Source organism: Ziziphus jujuba, chromosome 3 (assembly GCF_031755915.1).
Source record: "Ziziphus jujuba cultivar Dongzao chromosome 3, ASM3175591v1".
Taxonomy (NCBI): domain Eukaryota; kingdom Viridiplantae; phylum Streptophyta; class Magnoliopsida; order Rosales; family Rhamnaceae; genus Ziziphus; species Ziziphus jujuba.
Genome location: NC_083381.1, coordinates 32,295,897 through 32,320,335, shown reverse-complemented (window position 1 = coordinate 32,320,335; position 24,439 = coordinate 32,295,897). Strand labels below are relative to the sequence as shown.

The 24,439-nt window shown below is 32.5% G+C and overlaps 3 protein-coding genes across 9 annotated transcripts; 1 reads left to right on the top strand and 2 right to left on the bottom strand.

Moving 5' to 3' along the window:
- Nucleotides 1–1,225: 1,225 nt before the first annotated feature.
- LOC112492420 (putative disease resistance protein RGA1) lies at nt 1,226–8,978 on the bottom strand. The gene is made up of 12 exons (XM_025076055.3): nt 5,561–8,978; nt 5,324–5,403; nt 4,902–5,002; nt 3,986–4,086; nt 3,793–3,869; nt 3,591–3,699; nt 3,104–3,297; nt 2,520–2,621; nt 2,050–2,144; nt 1,858–1,938; nt 1,632–1,770; nt 1,226–1,365 (listed from the first exon to the last, which is right to left on the bottom strand). Exon 1 carries the CDS (start codon nt 8,926–8,928, stop codon nt 5,575–5,577), a length of 3,354 nt encoding a protein of 1,117 aa, XP_024931823.3. The 5' UTR covers nt 8,929–8,978; the 3' UTR covers nt 1,226–1,365; nt 1,632–1,770; nt 1,858–1,938; nt 2,050–2,144; nt 2,520–2,621; nt 3,104–3,297; nt 3,591–3,699; nt 3,793–3,869; nt 3,986–4,086; nt 4,902–5,002; nt 5,324–5,403; nt 5,561–5,574.
- A 9,970-nt stretch (nt 8,979–18,948) lies between these two features.
- On the top strand, nt 18,949–20,425 carry LOC107423567 (UPF0481 protein At3g47200). Its single transcript, XM_016033143.4, has one exon. It carries the CDS (start codon nt 19,095–19,097, stop codon nt 19,998–20,000), a length of 906 nt encoding a protein of 301 aa, XP_015888629.3. The 5' UTR covers nt 18,949–19,094; the 3' UTR covers nt 20,001–20,425.
- Nucleotides 19,991–24,437, bottom strand: LOC107423564 (tRNA-specific adenosine deaminase TAD1). Of its 7 annotated transcripts, none has more exons than XR_009638440.1 (12): nt 24,133–24,434; nt 23,905–24,025; nt 23,208–23,398; nt 22,961–23,080; nt 22,269–22,487; nt 21,880–22,040; nt 21,735–21,811; nt 21,522–21,641; nt 21,355–21,439; nt 20,525–20,639; nt 20,310–20,360; nt 19,991–20,116 (listed from the first exon to the last, which is right to left on the bottom strand). XR_009638440.1 is itself a non-coding variant. In XM_060816005.1 (12 exons), exons 1-11 carry the CDS (start codon nt 24,311–24,313, stop codon nt 20,314–20,316), a joined length of 1,437 nt encoding a protein of 478 aa, XP_060671988.1. In that variant the 5' UTR covers nt 24,314–24,437; the 3' UTR covers nt 19,991–20,116; nt 20,310–20,313. The 7 variants fall into 7 exon arrangements, 5 of the variants coding, with proteins under 5 accessions (XP_060671988.1, XP_060671987.1, XP_060671989.1 ...); XR_009638439.1 differs by having other exon boundaries at nt 20,310–20,365; nt 24,133–24,433; XM_060816005.1 differs by having other exon boundaries at nt 20,310–20,365; nt 20,530–20,639; nt 24,133–24,437.
- Nucleotides 24,438–24,439: the final 2 nt, after the last annotated feature.

Below are 24,439 nucleotides of genomic sequence, written 5' to 3'. Positions count from 1 at the left end.
TAACAAAGTAAAGTGAACTACTCTTATCTGAATTCTGTTTCCACGTTTTCTTTCATATATTGACTTTGGTATCTGATCCTACTCAACTTTTGGGGTGTTCGAATTATCAAGGATTCATCCATTTATTACTAGGTAAGTATGCACAATTCCCTGTTTACCATTTTTCTTTTTGTATAAAATTCTCATTGTAATTTTGATTTTCTTCATATGTTAATAAAGCACAAGGATTTCGTATATATTTGTTTAAATATTTCAATATCTTGTGAACTGGGGATAGCAGTAATTTTTTTTTTCTTTTTTTTAAATCCGAGGCTAACAGTATCCAGTGTGATGAGTTGGTGACCGTGGTGCGTTTGTTATTTCCATGTTATGGAGTGAAACTTGACACCCTCCAGGCTTCAAAGCTGAAGGATAAGATTACAGTGGAGTTCCTAATTAGCTTAATTTGATTAAAGTAATCCAACTTCTTCTTTGTGTAGGACACAGAACGTCTTCCTTCTTTTCACCAGCGATGTCTTAGCATCAACTTCTAAGCAAGGAAACTTTTGTTATCCCTACTTAGAAGTGGTTTAACCAGTCAAATATCCGAATGGTAAAGTGTTAAGTGTTTATCCAAAACCTTTTTGTTAGGAAGCTCCAGTAACTAGTCTCTCCCAGACAATTAACTTTTGTAACTTCTTTCATAGACAGTCATGCAATCATGGAGAGGGGAAACAAAGCTAGCTTTTAAGGATGGGCTCTGTTTTTGTTCTGAGAATGTATAAGTGTTGTGAAAAAGTGTGCGGATGCATTCAAAAAGTCTTTCTATTCACTTTCATTTTAAGTGCAGCTCAAAGTCAAACTAAAGATATCATATACTGTTACATTGCGTCGTAAGTAAGAGATAATACAATGTCTTCAATTGTAAACTCTAGGAGTTTTCTGTTGAAATAAGTCTTATCAAATTACTTTTAATTCTAAGTCTGTTAAATGGCTTCAGAGAAATCTTTATGAGATTTTTCAGTTTTAGAGATCAGTTCAACAAAGCAGATGTTTTAAGTTTACACTACAAATATTCAAATAAACTAGAGAAGCTAATGACTGATTATCTCAGTTTGCAGTTAATTTGTTCCTACTTTAATAATCTCATTAAAATCATAAAAGGTGGAGATGCATCGTTGCCAAAAGTCTTATTTTCAAAAAGCAAACTGAAAAAAATGACTTAACGCCGGTTCATCATTGATTTATCAATCATCTAAGTGATGAAGAGGCAGCCCTTCAATAAATCATGGCAGCGTATTCCTTCACAATGTAATGTGCTGCTGGCCGAAGCAAAGTAGAAAGAATCATAACTTCACACCTTAATTATTGCTTTTCTCATTATATCTGCATTCAACATATAACTTAATTACCAACACACACTATATGTTCCACATAAAAGTGTAAGCGTTTTAAACAACTTCTGGAAACAACTTGGCTACAGAATAAATTGCAGAGAAATACAGCTGGAGCTAATGAGAAAGCAATTTTGCACAAACATATTTGTGGCGTCACAGAACTATGAAGTTTTCAAAGTGATTTTTGAGGTTATATAAGGAACATGCTCAAAGCTTATATATCAAGAACAAATGAATGACCGAAGAGCTTCTTACCAAAGTAAGCTAGTTCAGTTGGAAAGCATAGATTGAACTTCTCTATTGTTGAAAACTGCCAGACTTAATAACAAAAGCAAAATGGCCCTTCTTGCTGCTACAGAATAATCCCCAGTAATCTTGATTCAACAAAGTTCATCTGACAAAATAGTTAATCAGATATGCTTCTAACTTTTAGAATAAAACACAGTGAAGCTTACAACATTCTCAAAATAAGAATGCAGACCACGTCATTTGGTGCAGGGAGTGCAACATAAGAGCAAGCTAATTGGATCCAAATATACACCGCATTTTTGGCACTGCTAAGCTGCAAATTCAAATGGCCCTAAAATCTTTAGTGCTTAGTTATGAGAAATATTCATGTAGCCACTAATATATGATATATGTAAGTTTAATAAAGCCAACTTGTGCTTCTAACCTCTCTGATGACCTCAAGACCTCAAAACCATTCTTCAATATTCCTTGATCTATACATACGTACAAGCCATGCACATTGCTACTTGATTTGGTAGACTTTGAAGAGAAATACATAGAAAAGGTACAAAGTAAGAAAAACTAGATTATGTCAATCAAAAAATATTATTGAATGAAACTTCAAATTCAGTAATTCAACATTGTAATACATATTGAAAAAACTTGATTAATGAAACTCACAGTGAAAATACAGGCAGCTAACAGATTCAGCTAAGTATATAGAGAATAGAGCTAATAAGAAACAAATTTTACCAAAGGCATTCTAGTTTCCAAAACAAGTAAGAATTGTTGCAGACATAAATGAGTAGCTCATAAGATTTTATGTATAACCTTTACCAAAGGCATTCTAGTTTCCAAAACAAGTAAGAATTGTTGCAGACATAAATGAGTAGCTCATAAGATTTTATGTATAACCTCTTGAATGAGTTGATAACCTCTATAGGATTATGTGTGCCTTTTCTGAAATAGTATTTGAATAGAGATCAACTCACAATACGCTTCTTTGGTTTGACATACCTGTTTGGATATTAGCATAGTAAATATTTAGTATACGAACAAAATTAATAAAACATAAACTTATGCTTCAATACATGAAGAAATAACTATCACTTGCACAGGGAAATTTTTAATGAGAAGAAAACCGGTAAATGTAGAACTACACCATATCGGTTGCCTTCTTTCACTGTTGCAGCGCCAAACAATTTTCAAAATATGGTTGAATTCTTGAGTTCATCAACTTTGATTTTTTTTTTTTTTTTTCAATAGGTTTTGCAACAGAGGATTAAATTAGAATGAGTTCAACTATGCAAACAACCCATGAACAATTAGGATAACGATTGAATTGATACACTAAATACAACCAGTCCCTCATCAACAAAAGTGTATGGTCATTGAAATTTTTTATAAAGAAGTTATTAATCAAAAATAATATTTAAAGTTTAACAGTTTTTTCATATGAGAATTGTGACATCAAAAAGCGTATGTGTTTCATCTCAAACCTCTGTTCAAATTGATTGATTGTAGCTTGATGCAGCACTATATAATATATGCAGCTACCAAATCAACTCCATTTGCAGATTGATCGTCTCTTGAAGCTCCAGTTTAGAACCAAAATCAAGGCCCTTTAATGTCAGGAGGGTGATCATGTGGATATCTGCCTTTGATAATCGTGTATGGTAGATCATTGGTGAAGCTGGTACAAAAGAATTAATTAATTAAGAAGTTATATAAAAATGAGAGAGGTGTATAAAATTAATGGATATAAATAAAACAACTTGAATATTGAATAATTTGCAGAGAAATACAAGCAGAGCGGGAGCTAATGAGAAAGCAATTTTATAGAAACTAAATGACAAAAACCAATTAGTGGCATCACAGAACTATGAAGTTATCAAAGTGATTTTTGATGTTATAACTTATATAACATAAGAAACAAGCTCAAAGCTTATATATCAGGACAAACGAATGACCGATAGAACTTTTTACCAAAGTGAGTAGGCTTAGTTGGAAAGCATGGAAATCAACTTGTCTATCAGTGAAAACAGCCAGACTCAATAACAAAAGCAAAATGGCCATCCTTGCTTGATTCCACAAACTTCAACAGAAAAATCAATTGATTAGATATGCTTCTAAGTTTCAGAGTAAAATAAGGTAAAAAGTACAATATTCTCAACATAAGAATGCAAACCATGCCATTTGGTGCAGGCGGTATGAGACTAGAAAAAGTTGGATCCAAATGTATGCCCCACGTACGGCGCTATTGAGCTGCAAATTCAAATGGTTACAAAGTATTATTTAGGAGTGCTTAATTATGAGAAATATGCATGTTGCATACATGTACGACATAGGTAAATTTAATAAAGCCAACTTGTGCTTCTTACCTCGCTGATGGCCTCAAGACCACAAAACAATTCTCCGACATTCCTTGAATCTACACCTTGTAAAACTAAAAGCCATGCACACTGCAGCTTGGTTTGGCTGACTTTGAAGCAAAATACATGGAAAATGTTGAAAGTAAGCCAAACCAGTTTATGTCAATCAAAATATATTATTGAACAAATCATGAAAAAACACAATTACAAGAATGCTAAACTTTGACCTAATGTTTTACTAGCGGATTATAATACTTATATATTATAGAAACAACATGACCAATGAAATTCACAATGAAACTGCAGGCTGCTAACAGATTCAGCTTATTATGTAGAGTAGAGCTAATAAGAAATAAATTTTACGAAAGGGATACAAAATTTGTGAACAACTAGGAATTTTAAAGAGATAAATGAGCAGCTATAAGGTGTTTATATATAACCTCTTGAATCAGTAGGATCCTTTTTCTTTGAAATATTCGTAATAAGATGGCACAATCCTATCCAAATATTACCTAGTTAGGCAATGCATTCACCAGAGGTGATAAAACAGAGTAGTTGTAAGTTGAACCTTTTTGCTATGAAAAAGTAAGAGTTTGGAATACATGAGCTCCTCTTTTGCATGGAAAGTCAAGCAAATCTACTATAAGAGTATGGTTACCAATGGAAGTTGGTTCTCCACCTTCATATTTCTCTTCAATTACCAGTATCAACATTCACCCTTTGGTAAATAAATCAATAATTTTCACTTGAGTTAAAATACAGTTATGTTTCAGCGAATTTTAACGACCTGTTTAGAGATCAGACTTTTAAATACCTAGTATATGAACAAATTAATTAATACACAAACTTAAGCTTAAGATACATGAATTCATTATTTGTGCAATGAAACTTTTAATGGGAATAAAAGAAGTAAATGTATAAGTACCTCTGGTTGACTTCTTGCACTTTTGCAGCGCCAAAGGACTATGAAAATATGGTTGAATTCTTTAGGTCATCTACTTTGTTTAGTTTTTTGTTCAACAGGTTCTGCAAACAGAGGGTTAAATCAGAATTTGTTCAGATATGCAAACCCAGAACAATTACGGTAATGATTGAATTGATACAAATAAATACGATTAGGCATCATAAACAAAAGTGCATGGTCATTGAAATTCTTTATCAACGAAGTATTTTATGACAAAGAATATTAAAATTTTAACAGTTCAATTAATTCATATAAGAATGTACAGAAGAATGTACTAAGGCTAGGATAGGATGTTGATTTAGAAAAATCTATTTGAGATATTTTGGTTTTTCTGCGGGAGAACTTCCTCTGTTTTTGTGAATATGAAAAAATAGCTTTCTCACCTTCTCTGTTTTTCATAATGTCCATCTCCATGTGGATCTCTGCCCTCTGATAATGGTGTCATGGTAGACCGTTGCTGAAGCTGGTACAAAAGATTTAACTAAAGTTATATATAGTAAAAATTAGAGAGATATATAAAATTAAATTAATGCGTGTAAATAAAACAAGAAATTATAAGAGAGAAAGAGTAGGTAGTACAATTTTTTTTTTTTTTTTTTTTTTAAAAAATGTGTACGTACCGTATAATTAAAATTTATAATCGAGGCGAGAAAGAAGATTGAGGTTGGTGGATTTTCAGATTTGGAATGTGTTGGATCTTCTTCCAATCTTCACCGATTTCTTTTTGGCATCTTTGGAATAAGATGGGACAATCCACAATCTCCAGTGTCTCCAAATTGCTGAGGCTTGCTAGTGATTGAGGCAGTGACTTCAAATGAATACAGACTGAAATTCCGAGCGTTCGAAGATACGTGAAATTCCCTATCCATTCTGGAAGAGTGTTGATAATGCAGCGCCAAATATGGAGTCGTTCGAGGAAGGTAAGATGTTGAAGGCCGTCGGGGAGCTTGTCTAGTTTTGGTAGATAATCCAATCTCAGAAACCTTAGTTTTGCAAGGCGGTCCCACCTGATTTTATCACACTGGGTAATGTCAAGCTTCTTAATCCCAATGATACACAGACTTCTCAAAGCGAAGAGTGGGAAATAATCAAGCCAAGACTGGTTGATTGTTTGTCGGAATGTGTCGAAGCTGGTATTATCCAACACTAGATAATCTTCCAAGTTGAAGTAAAGCGGCATGGAACACAACTTGGGGCAATCTTCAATTACCAATCTCTCAAGAATGCGAAATGATGCAGGCTGTGATGATGATGTAGTAGTAGGATGTTGTTCTTGCCACCACCGCTCTAGATTAGGCAATCCCATAAGCCTAATTTCTTCCAGGAATTCAAATAGATCTTCTCTATAGACGACGTCATTGGAGATGATATACTCCAAATTACTCATCTGGTCCAGCATTAATACTCTAAGATATGGGAGCTGACTTAGGGGAGATAGATGTTTGCAATTACATTTCCTTAATGAAAACTTAACCAAATTATTTAGAGAAGATAGCCAATCACAGAACCTGATACCCTCGTAGCCCACTAAAGTTAATTGTTCAATATTTTGGTGTGGCTTCAGCCATTCCAATTGATTTTCGGCTGCAATACTTGCATTGTTGACCAACTTCGTACTGAAATCCCAAGATAGAGTTAAGGATCTAAGATGCTTTTTCCCCTCCAATATTTTTTCAGAATAATCTTCTGAATTTCCCAAATTTGTAATTTTTAGCTCTCCTCTCAAATTGTTCAGCTTCGCCAATTCTTTTAGCGAACACGAATTCCAAATATTGCCCTTCTCATTCGATAAGACAAATTCTGATAATGTCTCGAGTTGAGTTAGCTGACCCAGTCCAGAAGGCAAATGAGTCAAACTGTAGCACCACTCAATCTCAAGATGTTTGAGGCTGATCAATTTCTTAATATCTCTTGGCAATTCTTTGAGTCCATGACATGAGGACAGTTTCAACCATACCAAACAATGTAGCATTGAAATTGAATTGGGCAATGCCCTGATATCTGGATTTCCAGAAATATCTAGATATCTTAGATGCTTCAACTTACCAATAGAATTTGGCACCATTTCCATCCCTGAATTATGCAAATCCAACACACGTAACAATTTACAGTTTGAGATAATCTTGCCATAAACTGACTGACTTAGTCCCTCTTCACGAGTTTGCCTGCTCAACTGATTATTAGGCGAAATATTAAATAATGCTTGAATTCTGTTTGCTTGAAACAACCCTACTGAATTTTGAATTTTCGATGATGATTCTTGATGATCTAAGTCAAACGAGACATATCGAGTAGATCTTCTATCAATTTGATGTCCATCATCAAATTCATTATTCAGTGTCGCGAACATTTTTCCTTTTGCAGATACAAGAGTTCCAAGGTCGTGCATAAAGTTTGATATTTTGAACTTATTATCTTCAAGTGGTTCGGACATGTAATAAAAGTTACAATCTTCAAAGAAGGAACTCTCAAATAAATCGTTAACGCACTTAAAACACAAATCCTCCATAGATCTTTCTTCTGATGGATCAGAATGAATAAACCCTTGCGCCACTGGCACCCAAAGATTTATTAAGGTTTTAGCATCAAATACAAATCCTTTTGGGAATAATCTACAACAGTAGAGAAAGCAACGTTTCAAACGCAATGGGAGAGTATCATAACAACCAAGTTTTAGCACTAGTAACGCATTAATGTGTTGTTGAGAGATTTTTGAAAAATTTTCCCGGAGGGTGGAGAACTTTTCCCAATATTTTGATTCTGAAGGATTATTATTATTCTCAGAATCCATATCCAACAACAACATCCTCCCAATTGTCCTTATAGTAAAAGGATTCCCTCCACACCTCGCAACAATGCTTTTTCCAATTTCCTCAATTTTGGGATTATTGATATTCATTACCTTCTCCTGTTCATTATTCTTAAAAACCACATTTTTAAATAGATCCCAAGATTTTTCTTCATCTAATGATTCCTTAAAAATATACGGTCCCACTGCGCTCACAAAATCTACAATGTTGTCCACCTCCATAGAAGTTACTATTATTTTACTCCCATTTGCACAATCGGCTAACAATAAAGATTCCAAATTTTGGCCTGTTTTAGTGCTCTCGATATCTATACCGTTGAGTACAAGGAGATAACATTTTCCCTTTATTATTTCACAAAGTTCCTTGCGCAATTCATCCATCTCTTTGTTTGCATCATAATCTTTGTCAGTTGCAGATTTTAATATTGCTACAATAAGTTCTCTCTCATTGAAAATAAAATCGGGGTGATCGACCCACATTCTCAAATCAAAATGATTTTTGACCGTCTCATCGTGAAACACTTTGCTAGCAAGTGCACCTTCATACACCCAGTCACGAAATATTGGAAATACTGTTACATTATTTTCTTCATTAATTTTGGCATCCAATAGACATTCTATGATTGCCATTTTTTCTTCTTTAATTTTGGCATCCAATAGACATTCTATGTTTGCCATTTTTTCTCTGTCCTTGCCGTCGGAAGGATTGACATTGATTGTACAATTCTCCTCCAAATGGAATTTTCTATCATCTATAATCTTAACTAGTCTATCATGCATACTTTTGATTTTTAGACGACGAAAGCCAGCAAGCAATACGTTATTTGAGGTTGAGAAGAAAGTAGTACATACCTTCTTTGCCACCTCTTCACTATCAGCCATGATCCCCATTTGCCGTTGAGCCTCATAGGAGGAGAATTCGTCCATCAAGTCATAAGCATCAACAACAGCATCTTCAAGCCTCTTCAGCCACCTTCGAACTTGATTGTTGTCATTGTCACCGACAGCCTGCAGCTTCCTCTCCGCATCAACAACCAGCGCTTTGAGGCTTAAAATTGTTTTTTCGAGTTCTGCAAGCTCCTTATTTACTCCCCACAGTGATCCAATTTTTTTCACAGCTTCAGAGCTCAACCGTTGAATGGTATTCCCAACAATGATTGAGACGATTGGTTCTGCCATTGATCGGTTGAACTGGTAGAAAAGAAATTAAGCTAGATGTAATGATAATGTTCAAAGTTTAGAAAGAGAGAAAGATGGATATGATCTGCCTTTGCCAAATATATAAATGCATGGAGCTAATTAGTTTGCTTCAATCGTAATTAAGTAACTATAAGAATGTAGAAGCTAGGAATCTATTGCATGCCATATAAACACGAAAGTAAAAGTAACAAGAGCTTTGCTTGCCACGAAAGTAACGTATTCATTCCTTCCTGCTTTGCATTTCACATGTAAGTCTTTTATCTGAAAAATAACAAAATAAATATAAGGTATATGTTAATTAATACTACTGAAGTTGGATATCCTATAAAATTAAAATCAGATCTGATATTTAATTTTTCTTGTTTTACATTTCTTGTTAATTAAATGAAATTCCACCATCATATAATATGACATTTGGTCCTTTGGTCCAAGACCCAATTTCTTTCTAGATGGATGTAATTTTATAATTTTCACTCTATTACGAATTATCATCTTCCGTTTATTTATTATTATTATTATTTTTATTATTGATAAAGTCATCTTCTGATTATGAAACCGATTTTTATTGTATCAATAAATAAGCATAAGGGGAACTGATATAAGCCACGCCTTACTGATGAAGCCCGTAGGGAATTAATTAAAAAAAAAAAAAAACTTATATATATATATATACATATAGCATTTATTCTTTCCTTCCATTTTTCTATCCCTTCACCAAACAAAAATTGTTTAGTATCTATTCTTAGAATCCTTACTTGATTAGGACGACAAATAAGAATTAATCAAGCATGTTTATGTTATTATTCTTACAACTCTCACTTTATATGAATGACAACAAACAAGAATAACCAGAAACCTTCTGTCACCAGGATAAAGATCATTCTTATAACTTTTAACACATTATTGACGTGTAAGGTGGCTCAATATTATGCCCCTTACATCCACAATCAAAACCAAAATTGATAAGAAAATATGTATCTGGACGAACTTTATATACTAATTAACCATTGTTTCTCATTTACTGTTTTAAAGCAATCGGCTAAGATAACATTTTGTACTCAAATTCACATGTTGAAAAAAGTGTAAAAATATTGTAAATAAACATATTTAATTTATTGAAGAAGACAAATTGATTTTCTATCTTATTCTTTTTTTTTTTTTTTGGGGATGTTTCATTATTAATTGTATGACACTTTTTCATTTTTTTTTTTTGGGGCAATAGTACTTACGAAATTATTTATTTATTTTTTTATTAAATCTTCATATGTATACATATAAGATTTATTCATTCCTTCTAATTTTTATCACTTCTATCAAACAAAAATCAAGTGTACTACATGTTTAGCACCTATTCATGCGCATATTTGCAACCCACAAGATATAATAAAGCGTGTTTGATTAGTTTCTTTCTTCTTCTTCTTCTTCTTCTTCTTTTTTTTTTTTTTTTTTTTTTTTTTGTCCACATGTTTGGTTTATTATTCTTGTAACCCTTATATAAATGACAAACAAGAATAAAGTGTAAGTTTAGTACATTATTCTTGCAACCCTCATTCATATATATATGGATGACATAAATTACTTTTTGCTACCTTCATTTTACATGAATGACAAACAAAAATAAAGTGTATGTTTAGTGAATTATTCTTGCAACCGTCATTCATATGGATATGGAATAAATTACTTGTATTTGCTACCCTCCTCTCACATGGATTTGACATTAATTTTTCTTGCAACCCTCACTTGACCCTGCATGAGAAACAAGAATCAGTCAACCATGTATGGTCAATTCTTCTTGCAACCCTAGTTTACATGGATGAAAACACATGAAGTGAGTGCGTTGATAAATTAATTATTCATGCATCCCTCCCTTTAACGGATATGACATTAAATCATTCTTGTAACTTCGTTTATTATTTTCACCGAAACTTTCATTTATTATTGACAAGTGAAGTGAGATTGGTTTTGTACGCCCAATGATGGGACACGTCCCAATTTCATGAGAAGTTCCAATCCCATTAGGGTCGTTTAGTCATCTTAGACTTCTATCCAAAATAGTATGACAAATATTATTAAAAAAAGGGACAAAGTAAGTTTTGGAGATCAATTGTTCTGGGGAGGTGAATTTGTTTTCTAGGATTCTCTACCATACCCATAACTATCCAATTTCTTCAAATCTATGATTGGCTTTCTTTTCTTTTTTTTTCTACATTATGGAAATTTGTTTATTTTTATGCTATATATCTTTTTAAAATTTTTATCTTTAAAATTAGATTTCATTTATTGGCTATAAATTTTTTTATGTAAGAATATATTTATTTATTTATTTATATAAACATTCAGTTATTTTCATTATGATAAATCAATACTTGTTTTTTAAAGAAAAAATAGTAAATCAAATTTAATATTTCTGAAAATATAGATATATCATCGAAAATGAAAATAAATTGTAAAATATGTGAGAAAATTTTTAATTATGAAGAGATAAAATTATTGTTTTTTTATCTATAAAAGAAAACATCTAAGTTAGTAGTTGTATTAATAATTATTAAACAAATGGTAAAATAAATGACTTTTTAGTTCTAAAGGCACTAAAGTCATTTTATTATGCTACATAAGAGAAAGAAAAAAATTATTGGATGGAAGTTAATTTTTAAAAGGTGTTTTTAAAATTTTTCAAACCTCTAGGTATAATTTAAAACATGATAACTTTCAGAAATTATAAATAAAATTAACCTATTAAATAATAACTATAATAATATAAAAGAAAATTAGCAAGTTTACACTTAAACCAAAAAAAAGAAAAAAGAAAAAAAAATGGCATTTGTACCCCAAATTTACTCAACTCTTGTCCCGTTGATCCATATGTTAAAAACCCAAAAGGAATTAACCATGTGCGTGTCACTGATCATGATGATCCTTTTAAGGGCAATTCATGTGTCCTTTCATCCTCCACTCTACCATTGTGGCTTGCTCTCTATTATCATTTAAAAATTTCATGAGGATGCTAGTGCAACCAATGAATGGAAATTTATACCTAGGAAAAATAAAATTTGACACCTTGGACGTCCCACCCACAGCAGTCAGAAGGAACTCAATTCATCTTCTTGGATGAAGACACTGGAGAGTTGAAACTTTAAAATACTAGAAAGAAAGTTAGGAAAGATTTCCATCCTATGTTTCATTGATTCTAGGAAACTAAAATCCATAATTGTTTCCCTTGCATACTTCTGCATGGTATGGTACCTATAATTGATCAACAAAAAACCCAACCAATCTTAAAAATTTTCATTATTATCATACAGTAGTTTTGGACGATTATAACTGGATGATAAATTTCAAAGAATAGTAGTTCCGATAAGCACGAATCAGATTATAAATCAGGACAGAACAAACTAAACCAATTAGGAAAAAAAAAAATCAAAATTTTATATATAAATAATCCAGACATTGATTTATTTTTTCAGGAAAACAAAAAAAAAAAAAAAAAAAAAAAACTCCATCTTTAAATGAAACAAAAAAAAAAAAAAAAAAAAAACTCCATCTTTAAATGAAACAAAAAAAAAGAAAAAAAAAAGAGAGAGAGAAACAGTAATGAAATAAAACAAGTACAAAAAAAATGATAAAAGACGGGGAAATCATTAAAAACAGATTATGAAAATATGATATAATTTTTATTTTTATTTTTTAAATTAACCTACAGAGAAAGCTGTCTGAAGCCTTTTTGACTTAGAAAGGGATGGTTTATGGGTTGAAATACTTCAATAACAATTTTCATAAATTGGTGAAGACAAAGATTTTGATTGATCCATACAATTTCTTCAGGAATGAACAGAGCATCCCAACACTTCCAAGTAATTCATAGGAAAAAAATATATATATGTTGATGGCAAACATTTGAAATTCTCATTTATTTGTTATTGAGATAATAATCTTGTTCCTCATATGGCCTGGAAAAAACATTTTTTATTGGTGTACAATGAGATTATGGAGTTCTTAGTACAACAATATATAGTTTTTGAATCCAAATTTTTCCCTTTCAGAAATTCTCTCTCCCTCTCTCAAGAATTCAATCTCCCTCTTTCCCTCTCTCTTGAACAGAGCCCTATTTTCTGAATGTCAAGCGAGCCACAATGGTGCAGTGGAGAGCGAAATAACAAAATTGACATAGGATCATCACGTGACGTGCACATGGTTAATTCTGTTTGAGTTTTTAACGGTGCAAGGGTTGTGTAGAGATGATACCAGAGCAGGGCAGCCGCATTCTATGAGGGAGGCCCTAAAAATACTGCATACGCGTCCCCTACATTGTTTTTTTCTAACCAAGTGGGACCGGGATTTTCCGTTTCTCCATTATTTAAAAATAAAATAAATAAATAAAATAAAAAATATTTATTAACCAAAAATATATATATAAATATTTTTAAAAATATTATTATATATTCATAAAGTTTATTCACAATTTTTTAAATAGAAAAAAAAAAGTATATAGAATATATTTTATTATTTAAAATATATTTTATTAATAATATATATATATATATATATATGGAGCAGTTACTAAGTGGGGAATATAATTTCTGAGAATTTTTGTCTTAAATTGCCATCTTTAGGACAGTGTAAGTTTCTGATTACTTTACAATTCCTATCTACTTTGGAAAACTAAGTGAATGTCTTTCATTAAAGCACAGGATCTTCTCAGTTTTGTTGGTGGAACTGGAAAAGAAGCAAAAAAAAAAAAAAAAAAAAAAAAAAAAAAAAAAGAAGGAATTTCTTGAGATTGATGATAAAGATGAGATAATGAACTCTAAGTATATCACCTGGGGAATAACAGACCTACTACTCAGAAATGGAATAATGGGAGTTTGTTTAGTAAATTGGATAATCAATTACATCTTTATAAATGTGACACACTTTTATGATGTATAAATGAATGGCCTGTTGGATTAATTACAAAGTTAGAATAAATCTATTAGAAACTTAGTTTGGACAGGTTAAATTGACAAAAGGAAGTCTGTTATTATTTCTTGGGATAAATGTTATGCCCCCTTGCTTGGAAGGAGGCCTGTGTTTAAAGAATTTGCTATAATATTTTTCAGAATAATTAAATCTATAATATTTTTTTTTTCCTCTCAAACAAAGCCCCAAAAAAAAAAATTATCAAAAAAAAAAAAAAAAGCAATTCATTAGGATATGTACTTAAACCTACATTTGCAACGGTTTATGTATTTTTTATTTTTTTTTAAATGGGCTGTAAAGCTGACTTATCTTTACACCTAAGAATGATAAATCAACTACGTACAAACAACATCAATGTAGCTTTAAATATTCGTATCTTGTTGAAGTTGCATATATAAGATCTTACCTTGCAAACAAGCCAAAAAAAGAAAAAGAAAAGCTGACTACTTACAGAACTAGGGTTCAGGGTTGCAGTTTTTTATTAAAAAAATATTAAAAACAAATATAAAACTGAGTATAATTTACATATGGCCCCCATTAATTTTTCAATTTCTTTTCAATGTTATTATTATAATTATTATTTGGTAAATTTTCAATGCTATCTATTCAATGCTAATTATATATCTTTTAACCCACAAAAAAAAAAAAAAAAAGCTAATAATCTATCAATTTTGAAATTTACCTAAATAGTTTATTATAAATTGATAAATTCTAGATGGTTTATGCCATATTTTTTTTTTTTCCTTTCTTTCTTATACATCTCCTGGGTTTCTCCACTTCCTAAGCCATGTTATTAATTAATTGGTTAATTACAACGTTCATGTGCCCTATTCCCATCTATATATATATGTGTGTGTGTGTGTGTGTGTGTATATATATACACACATACCCTTTAACATTGATTGGGTTTTTGCTCTCTATCCTTTATCCCTTTCACGTTGATCGTCTTTCACCTTTCAAAGATATAGGAAAAGTAGGAGCAAGCATCCCTTAGCTCACTTGTCGGTGTTGTCCTTCCTTTTCTAATTAAGCAGAGTCATTGAGGCATTGTGCTGTTTGTAAGGTGCGCTGCATTTTCATTTCATGCTACTTTCTTTTATTGTTTTGTATCATTTTTTTTTTCCATTAATTTTGGATTATTTGTTTATGCTTTTACACCTTGTGTCGTAGTGTTGTATACATGTAATTTGTTCATATATGCATGTGCAAATTATATATATATATATATACATATATACAATATGAAAATTTAATTATTACAATTTAAAAGAGAGCAACACTACAAAATTTATATCAATAATTAGCAAACTGTCATTACCATCCTAAAATAAAGCAGTGTTTCATAACTTGGAAAATAAAACATTAATTAAAAAAAAATTTGTTTCTTGTATATAAAACTACTGGAGAAATTAAAGAAATCTTATATACAATCTTTTTGATAAATAAGAATTCTGGTATTAAAAAAAAATGTATCTTATATTTTTTTAACATATATATATATATATATATATAATTTTAATTTTACTCTGCATATAAATTTTCTATCCCTGAGTGAAATCTTAACCCCTATTTTTTCTCTCAGCCGCCACCCATCAGACCTTCATTTCTATATTTTTGTTCTCCATGTTTCTCTCCTCCTCAAGTGAAACCATAACCTCAAGGGCAGACCTAGATAAGGCCCAGGGGGCATGTGCCCCCCTCAACTTTTTCTTGCACTTAATTTTTTTTTTTTTTTATTTTGTAATATATTTAGAGTTTTTCCATTTAAGTGCAATTAGTGCCGCCTCTCAACTTTTTTGTTCTTCTCAGGCTTTATCATTTTTTGTTTCCTTTTCTTTTTCATTATCGTTATTATTTTGTTAGGTATTCTTTTCTTTTCTTTTCTTTTCTTTTTCTTTTTAATTTATACTTCTTTTAAAATTTAAATTAAATGGTCCACCTCACTCAAAAAAGATATTTTCTAGCATTTAACAAGACATCAGTATTGCCTTTTCTGCATAGTTTTTAAAACCTTTTTTTTTTTTTTTTTTGGTTATGTTTCGTTGTTTTTGTTTAATTTTTTTTATTTTAGTTTTGAATTAAAATATAGCTAACGAATCCTAGCTAAATAACGTTTAAAATTTTACTCCATTTGATTGAAATTGCTAAGGTTATTATGAGTTCAATGTGATAATTTATGATAGTAGTGTATATATATATATATATTCTATCTTATGATAGTAGTGTATTTAATAATTAGTCTATTGCTTAAGTTTTATTTTTATAATTTTTGTTAAATTTCTTTCTTACAATTTTATTTTCATGAGTTAATTAATTGCTAATAAAACTTGAAATTTTCGTTTCTTTTGTTCAGAGAAGAATGTTCATTATTATATAAATTTTTAGACAGATTTAATTAAAACACATTTGTTAATTACTTTTTTTTTTTTTATGTATATCTTATGAAAAGTTGTTTTCATATTTTATCATTAATGTATATGATTTTTGTTTTTTATCGAAAACAAACTACCTAATGGTGTCCCCTCTAAAATATTTTCTACATCCATCACTACCTAACCTTTCTATTCTTTCTGAACTACCACCCATACGAACGCAGAGCTTAGATCCTCAAACCCCTAGTAACCCTTCTATTCTTTCTCATTTTTCTTTTTCAGATATGAAATCTCATAGCCATCAGCAAAATGCCTCTAGACTGATATCTCCTATCTAGCAATAAAATGTCTCTCTCCTAATTGTTCTTTGCTTCACACCTTTTTCTGGCAGAGTAGGTTGACCATCGTAAAACAATGATTTGTCTTCTTAGTTGCATCTCTTTCTTCTTCCTTTCCTCTTCTCAAACCGGTTAACCTGTTTGTAGGAATGGCAATAGGGTTGGGTCGGGGTCCAAAAAAATCTGACTAATCGGGTTGGGTAACACACCTCTCAAGGGTTTCTGGTGGGGTTTGGTCATAATTTGGACCCACTTTAATATGGGGTTAGGGATAGGGATGTCAACGGGGCAGGACGAGACCGGTTTTTAAAATCACATCCCCGTCCCCGCAGGGAATTTTACATCCCATCCCCGCGGTTTTCCCCGTTTCTTTAGGTGCGGAGCGGGATCGGGGATTTTGCGGGGCGGGGACGGGGCAGGACGGCTTTCCCCATTTTGTTTTTTAATTGATATTTTTTTTAAAAATTTATATAAAAAAAATATTTTATGATTAAAATATTAAAAAAATGACTACAATGCAATAAAAATATAATAAAATACATCAAGGAACAAATTTACAATTATAATAAAATACATATTTAAAAAAATAAATGAAAAGAAAAAAAGAAAATGATTTACATAAATGAAATTTTGTTAAAAAAATAATAAATAAATATATATAATATATATATATATATATCGGGACGGGTTCGGGGCGAGGTTATTATTCCCCGTCCCCGGTCCGTCCCCGACTCGATTTTTAGACATTTGACCCGAGCCCGCCCCGCATCCCCGAATTTTCGGGGAAAAACAGTCCAGTTAAGGGCAGTGCACCGCGGGTATCAGGCCGTGCGGGGCAAATTGCCATCCCTAGTTAGGGACGTATTGGGTCAAGTTTGGATTTACCTGCCATACACCCTAGATAATTTTGTGAAAAATGCAATTCTTTCCCCAAAAAAATACACCACATCGAGTCAATAAAACCTTATTAGCAATAAAATTCAGTTGGGTTGTGGTCAAGGTAGGCTATTACAAGGTTAGGTAAGGTTTACCCGAACCTAGGAAAACCCATTTCAATTACCATTTCTACCATTCTAAAATCGACCGAAATTAGATCACTTTTCTATCTTGATGTGAAACTTTAACCCTTCTTTTTTTATTTAGCCGCCATTCATCAGGCTCCATCTTCATCTTTCTCTCCTCAAGTGAAACCCTTACCCTTCTATTTTTTCTTACTCACCACCCATTAAACCTCCATCTCCATCTTTTCTCTTCAAGTGAAACCCTAATCTTTTCATTTTTTCGCAATACCAACCATAAGGGTAGGCACAAACCAATCCAAACCGATTAAACCAACGAAATCGAATTTATTCGATTTGGTTTGATTTTTTGGCCTATAATCGATCCGATTCAATTTGAAATAAAAATAACTCATGTATTTATATTTTACATAATTTTTATTATTTTATTATGATTAATTATAATTTTTAATATATTTTTATGTTCTAAAATTATTTAATTAAATATGTTAATAATAATAAATTCAAATCATTAAAAAATAATATTAATATTTAAATTATTGAAAATTGAAAAAGCACAAAATTACCGAGAACCTAAAGAAATAGGGACATTTTAAATTTGAAAAGGGAAAGTGCAATTCCCTTTTCGTTTTTAATTTCTTCTTGACACTACCTATGAATTTAATTGTTTTTAATTAGGTAACAATGGTGGAATTGATATTAATTAGTGAGCAACAAATATAACAAGAAATTCATTTAGTAATAGTTTAATTAATAAGATGAATGTGGGTTGTTTTGAATATATAGTATGGTCCTAGATATTAAAAGCCTTGGGGATATGCTGGATAATGTGAGAGAACTAGTCAGGCCTTCGTATGGCCACTATGAAATGGATGATCCTAGCGAGCAAGGGCCTCCAATGCCCCCAAGGAGTCGAAATGGTGATTACCGTATTGAAATTGAAGCACGCAAAAAGAAGCCAAAACTCAGGAGGACTTGGTCTATTTCGAAGGTTCTGCCACATGTACGTGAAGTTGATGACAAGGCATACACCCCCAACGTTGTCTCAATCGGTCCATTCCATCACAATACCAATAAAGCTTTAGATGCACAGAAGCGCCGTGTTCTAGATCGGCTTTTAAAGCGCACCAAGCTCTGCGAAGCAGAACTTCTAGACGCCATGAGAAAGTTGGAGGCTGAGACTAGAAACTGTTATTCGGAGGAATTTGATATGATTAACAGCGATGAGTTTGTTCAAATGATGATGCTTGATGCATGCTTTGTGGTGGAGCTCCTTCGCTTACATGAAAAGATTAAAGAGGTACTATTTTTAAATTCTATATCTTAATCCTTTAAAACTTAAAAAACTTTTTATATTAGGCATATAGAGTGATTACAAACAGCGCTGATTTCACCTGCAACCCTTCAGATTTGGGTTCCTCAGGTTCTCATTATTTTTTATATATACTGTATGTACATGCATGCAGGGAAAAGAGGTGGACGAACCCATATTTGGCACACGTTGGATGCAGCCAAATATAGGCCGTGATTTACTAATGCTGGAGAATCAACTTCCTATGTTCGTACTGAATGAAATTTATACCTTAACTTCCTCATGTAGTTGGTCAAGTTCACCGAACAAGCTTGCACTCCAATTCCTCGAACCCTTGAGACTTGGTAAAAACCCGATGCCGGGAAGAAAGCTGGACACAACGGACACGTACGAACATCTTCTGCATTTATTTCACTCGAGCCATGGACCAGTTGATCAGGACAGTAACTCTGACCAAACAAAAAGAACAATGTTGAAGCATGATGAAAAGCTTCCTGGGAAGGGTTGGGTTAATAATGCCTGGAAGCTTATTTCTGCAGGCATTGTGCTTAAAGGCAAATCTGGTGATCATCAACCTTTGGATATAGAGTTCAAGAAGAAAGTTTTGAAGATCCCAACACTTTTCCTTGATGATGGAAGCAGCCCTCTGTTGAGAAATCTGATAGCTTATGAACAGAGCAACAGATGTGTTGAACCTTATTTCTCTTGTCTTGCAATTTTCTTCGACAGTATTGTGGATACTGGCAAAGACATCAACATTCTTCGCAATGCTGGGATTATCAAACAGGCCGCAGGTGGCAATCGTGAAATTGTACACCTTTTCAATAGTCTGACCAAGGAGCTTCAGTTTGACATAGGAGAGTACTGTCCCATAACCAGCCAAATTGAAGATATCAACTATCATTGTCGATCTCGGACGGCTAGATTGAAGATTCCAGTTCGGTCTTTTTTCTCTCGCCTGGACTATTTCTACTGTGTCCTTACATTAATTTCCGTCGGTGCTATCATGTATGGCCTCTACTATCAATTCCACCATTCAGAAAATGAAAAATAAAACCTTGTATCCGTATTCTGTTACCTTAAACAGTTGGATGGGATATTTACAAGGTTGTTACTATCTAGCTTAGTCCATGTACATTTTTGTATCGTGCATCAGGTTCATATATATACCTGCTCATCAGACTCTTGATGACTAAATGTATATATAGACGTTTACAATATACTTAATAAAATAATCATTCACTCCATGTTATTTCTACAATCTTTCAACTTGGTATAGAGCCAAAAGATCCAATAGATCTTAGGATCCAATTATTTAGAAAGTAGAAATCATCTACTATTTAAAAATTACAAAATAACTTACCTATTTATTTTTCCCTCGATGACCACATCTTCATTTTACTTATTATCATACCTAAGCTATAAGAAAATTATTAGAGCATAAGACAAAAGTAAAATAATAAATCAGTTAAAAAAAAATTGAAATTATAATGATTTAAGTGGTAAAAATTCATATGTTATGAATGAATAGGTTATATATATGTAATTATTTTGAATGAAGGACCAAGAAGCACTTGCCTTACTATCTCATAACAAAGAAGGCCTCGCAATTAAGGGGTTTTGATAGCCAATTGCAGAAAGTCGGCATTTCTTTAAGAAATTTTGAAGCCGAATTGTACTCTCGAGCCATTTCCTACATGGCAATAACCAGGTCACACTAGTTGAGAAATTATAAGCACCATATTTATACTCCTTGGAGCTAATAAGTTATGACCTCCTTCATGGTATTGGAATATAGTATAGTTTAGTTCGATGAAAAAAAAAAAAAAAAAAAAAGAGAAGAAGATCAAAAGCCTAAAAGGAAACAGCTTATATTTATTATTCCAATTTCTATATTTCAGGCCACTAGCTCATGATATCTACAGCTAGAATCCAGGCTCTCTTCCGTCTAGCATTATTTACTGCATTAATTTATCAACCTTGCAAGAAATGTACACATGATAGGGACTTGCAAGAAAGATTGAGAACTTTTCTTTATAACCTAAAAAATGCAACCCCAAATGCTTGCACAGACAAGGATAACAATAATAAGGTGAAACCTATAGACGATAAATTCTTAGAAGTACAAACTCTGCTGCCGCAATTTGAAAATACATCTTAAACCAAGTAAAAATAACACTTCCAAAGGACAGTGAAACATAACTACAACTAATAATATTCAAATGCATTAGGATTGTAGGATCATATTTTACTCATTATTTCCTCAAACAAAAAAAAAAAAAACAAAAAAAAAAAAAAAAAAAAAAAAGAAATGCTTTAATCTCTCAGTCCTAAGCTTAATAAATGAAGGAAAGCAGTATACAAAATCGGTATTCAGACTATTTTGTATACAGACTATATAAGCATACCTTGAATTCACGATAAGAAATGTCATTGGATGGGTTGGTAGATAATTCAGACCTCAGTGACAAGAAAATATCCAGTAACCGCTTTCTGCGAAATAGCAATTATAGCAATAAGTTGATGATGGACAAATTCTGATCGTAATCCCTCCAAAAGAAGCATATCAGCTTACTTGCATAAAGATGACTCCGTAGATGGAAAGCATGCCCCTTTGGAAGATGTACCCTGCTTTCTTCCAGTGGTTCCAAGAATGACTTCATGCAAGCCACATTTATTCCAACTTATTGAATACCTGCAAAGTCGAAATACACAGGAATCAGTATCAACCACACCATTCAACAATTACTTGAACACCTAATAAAGATCAAGTTCAATCAAATTGTACCCGCATGTTAAAGTAGCCAAAGCAGTCTCAGAATGTTGGAACTCCTTTGGTGGTGTTGGAACTTCAAAAAATAATGGCTGCAAATTACATTAGAATACATGATTTCATCACTTCAATATCATAGAGACCTTATGAAATTACGTACCTGGTTCACCCGAAAAGGACTTGTCAATTCATTTGAGAGAGGTAGAACCCGATCATATAAAGCTCTCTTCAAGCGATCTTCCACAAAACTATAATTAGGGGATTTCCCAACAGTAATGGAAGAGAGGTAAACAGGTTGCAGAAAGTGGGAAAGAAGAGCTCCTGAAATAAGCAGATGCTGACCTCATCATTTAACTCAATCCTAAGCATTAACAGTTCAAACTTGGACATTGCTCCTAACAATTATTTATATTGCTATAACTATGTGACCAGGTATGCATAATGCTGCTAGAAAGTTAGTACGTATCTTCTGATATTGTATGTAATTTCCTTTTTAATTTTGGCCAGTAATAAAGGTATATTTTGGTACACAGGAACACAATTGGCTACCTAAAAATAACTTCTTACAACAATGTAACATAACGTCACTGATGTTTGCTGGCAATGAGATAAGTCTAGCCCTGCTTTTCTTACACTTCCTATCAAATGACAAACCTTGAATTCCAACAACATTCCATCTGGATATCTTGTCAGAGCAACTGACTGATGATGTTGTATCACCTCGACCTGGTTTCCTTTGGACCGTGTCAGTGACTCGTGAAGCAGCACCTGATGAGGTAAACTTATGTCGAATCAGTAATAAATAAATAAATAAATAAATAAAACCCTCGAACAAGCACAAGGAGGTGAACACAAGATATTATGTACAATAAAGTTATTCTCAGTTAACAATACTTGTTTGTTTTTATTTTAAGCGATAATATACTGTTCAAAAACCAATAGGGATATTTCTATTTCATCGATTGTCCACCCAAATGGATGTCTATATATATATATATATATATGGATAGATCATATATCATAAAATTTACTTGCTAAAAATGGTAGTAGCAGCACTTGTATATTGTGTTATATGGTTTGGCCAAATCACAATAACTAACATATGAAAGCCACACACAATCTCATATGAGAAGCAAATATGGATATCCCAGAGGCCAGAAAATAAGAAAGACCACAGAATTTCTAGACAAAACATAAAGATGAGGAAGAAGAGGGAAGATTTACGTGTTAATAACTATTACCATTATGCTCTACCAAAGCCTCCCCATTTATGGAACTCTTTGTCTCGGCCATGGATGATTGGGAATCCCCTTCTCTTAATAAAAGGGGAGATAATAGTGAACTGGATGAAGCATTCCCGCCTACATCAAACTTAAAAGTGGTACAATGAAGATTCGATTATGTCCAAAAAGAAAACATACAGATACTGTTAATGCAATAACCATAAAAGAAGTAATTATTCCATATTAAGCAGGTACTAAGAATTACATGGTAGCTGTGATATGTACAGATGCAATTCCCAACCCTTCCTCATTTTGAATTTTCCTTGTCCTAGACCATCAGGGTCGAATTGGAAAAGCAAGTTTTCGACTTTACCACCTTGCACTGCGTTGCTTCCATCATCACGCTTGTCCTTACTGTAGTATTCTACAAGAGACTGAATTTGTGCATAAAAGAACCTGCAAAGACAGTTAATTCAAATAAAACATTACCTCAGACTAGCACTAATTTTACTTAAAAATCAAGGTCTAACTATTCTGCATTACATTTCATACAATTTGTAAGCTGCATAATCAATGTAAATCATACAAATGCTTACAGTATTACAGTCCAAATTAATAAGAAGTACTAATTCATAAAATTTGAAAGTTTGAAACATAAAAGAAGAAGTCACCAATCCAATATTTTAGTGCAAATTAAAGAGTCAAAAATTGCTAATTGAAAAAAACAAAAAAAAAAAAAAAAAGGGGGCCAAAATTTCATAAAGAAATCAAACATTTTTTTTAATACTCTTTTTTTTTTCTTTTTTTCTTTTTTTGGGGTAAAGGATTACTAAGAAATTAACATAAATACATATTAATATGCAAACAACATATTTCCATTTGAACTTCTTTGCATCAAGCGGGAATTCTTCACAGAAGCAACAAAAATATAAGCAGAAATAAAAAAAAAAAAAAAAAAAAACCTTAACAAAGCTCTTCGAGCAACAATTTCGGCATGAGAGTCGTTGACAACATCACCGCGGGAACTCAAGAGGGATCGCCCAATACATTTGGTGCCGGTTCCCAATGAAACAACTTCCAAGTCTGCATTGAACACTTAAAAATTAAAATTAAAGAAGAAAGAAGGGAAAAAAATTACAACTCTGTTTGGTTTCCGAGAAAATGGTTGGGATGGGTTTTGAGGGAAGGACCTTGAGAAGGAGAGGAGACGAGAAATGCAGCTAAGACCGTAACTTCGCGACCCTGAGGCTTTCCTTTCTTCGGTAGCGACTTGTAGAGCGACAGAACCTTGTCCGCAACCTTATTCCCCCACGGTGTGGTTCCTGATAGTGGAGGAGGATCTGACGACGGCATTTCAATGTAGCTCTCCATGATCCGTTAGAATCAGTGCGGCTTGAATATTATAGTTGGAGAAGAAAGATGGGACGATGCCGTTTAAGGATTTATTGGGTTTGGGCCTAGATGGTTGTCGATAGGCCTCAATTTATTGAATAGAGA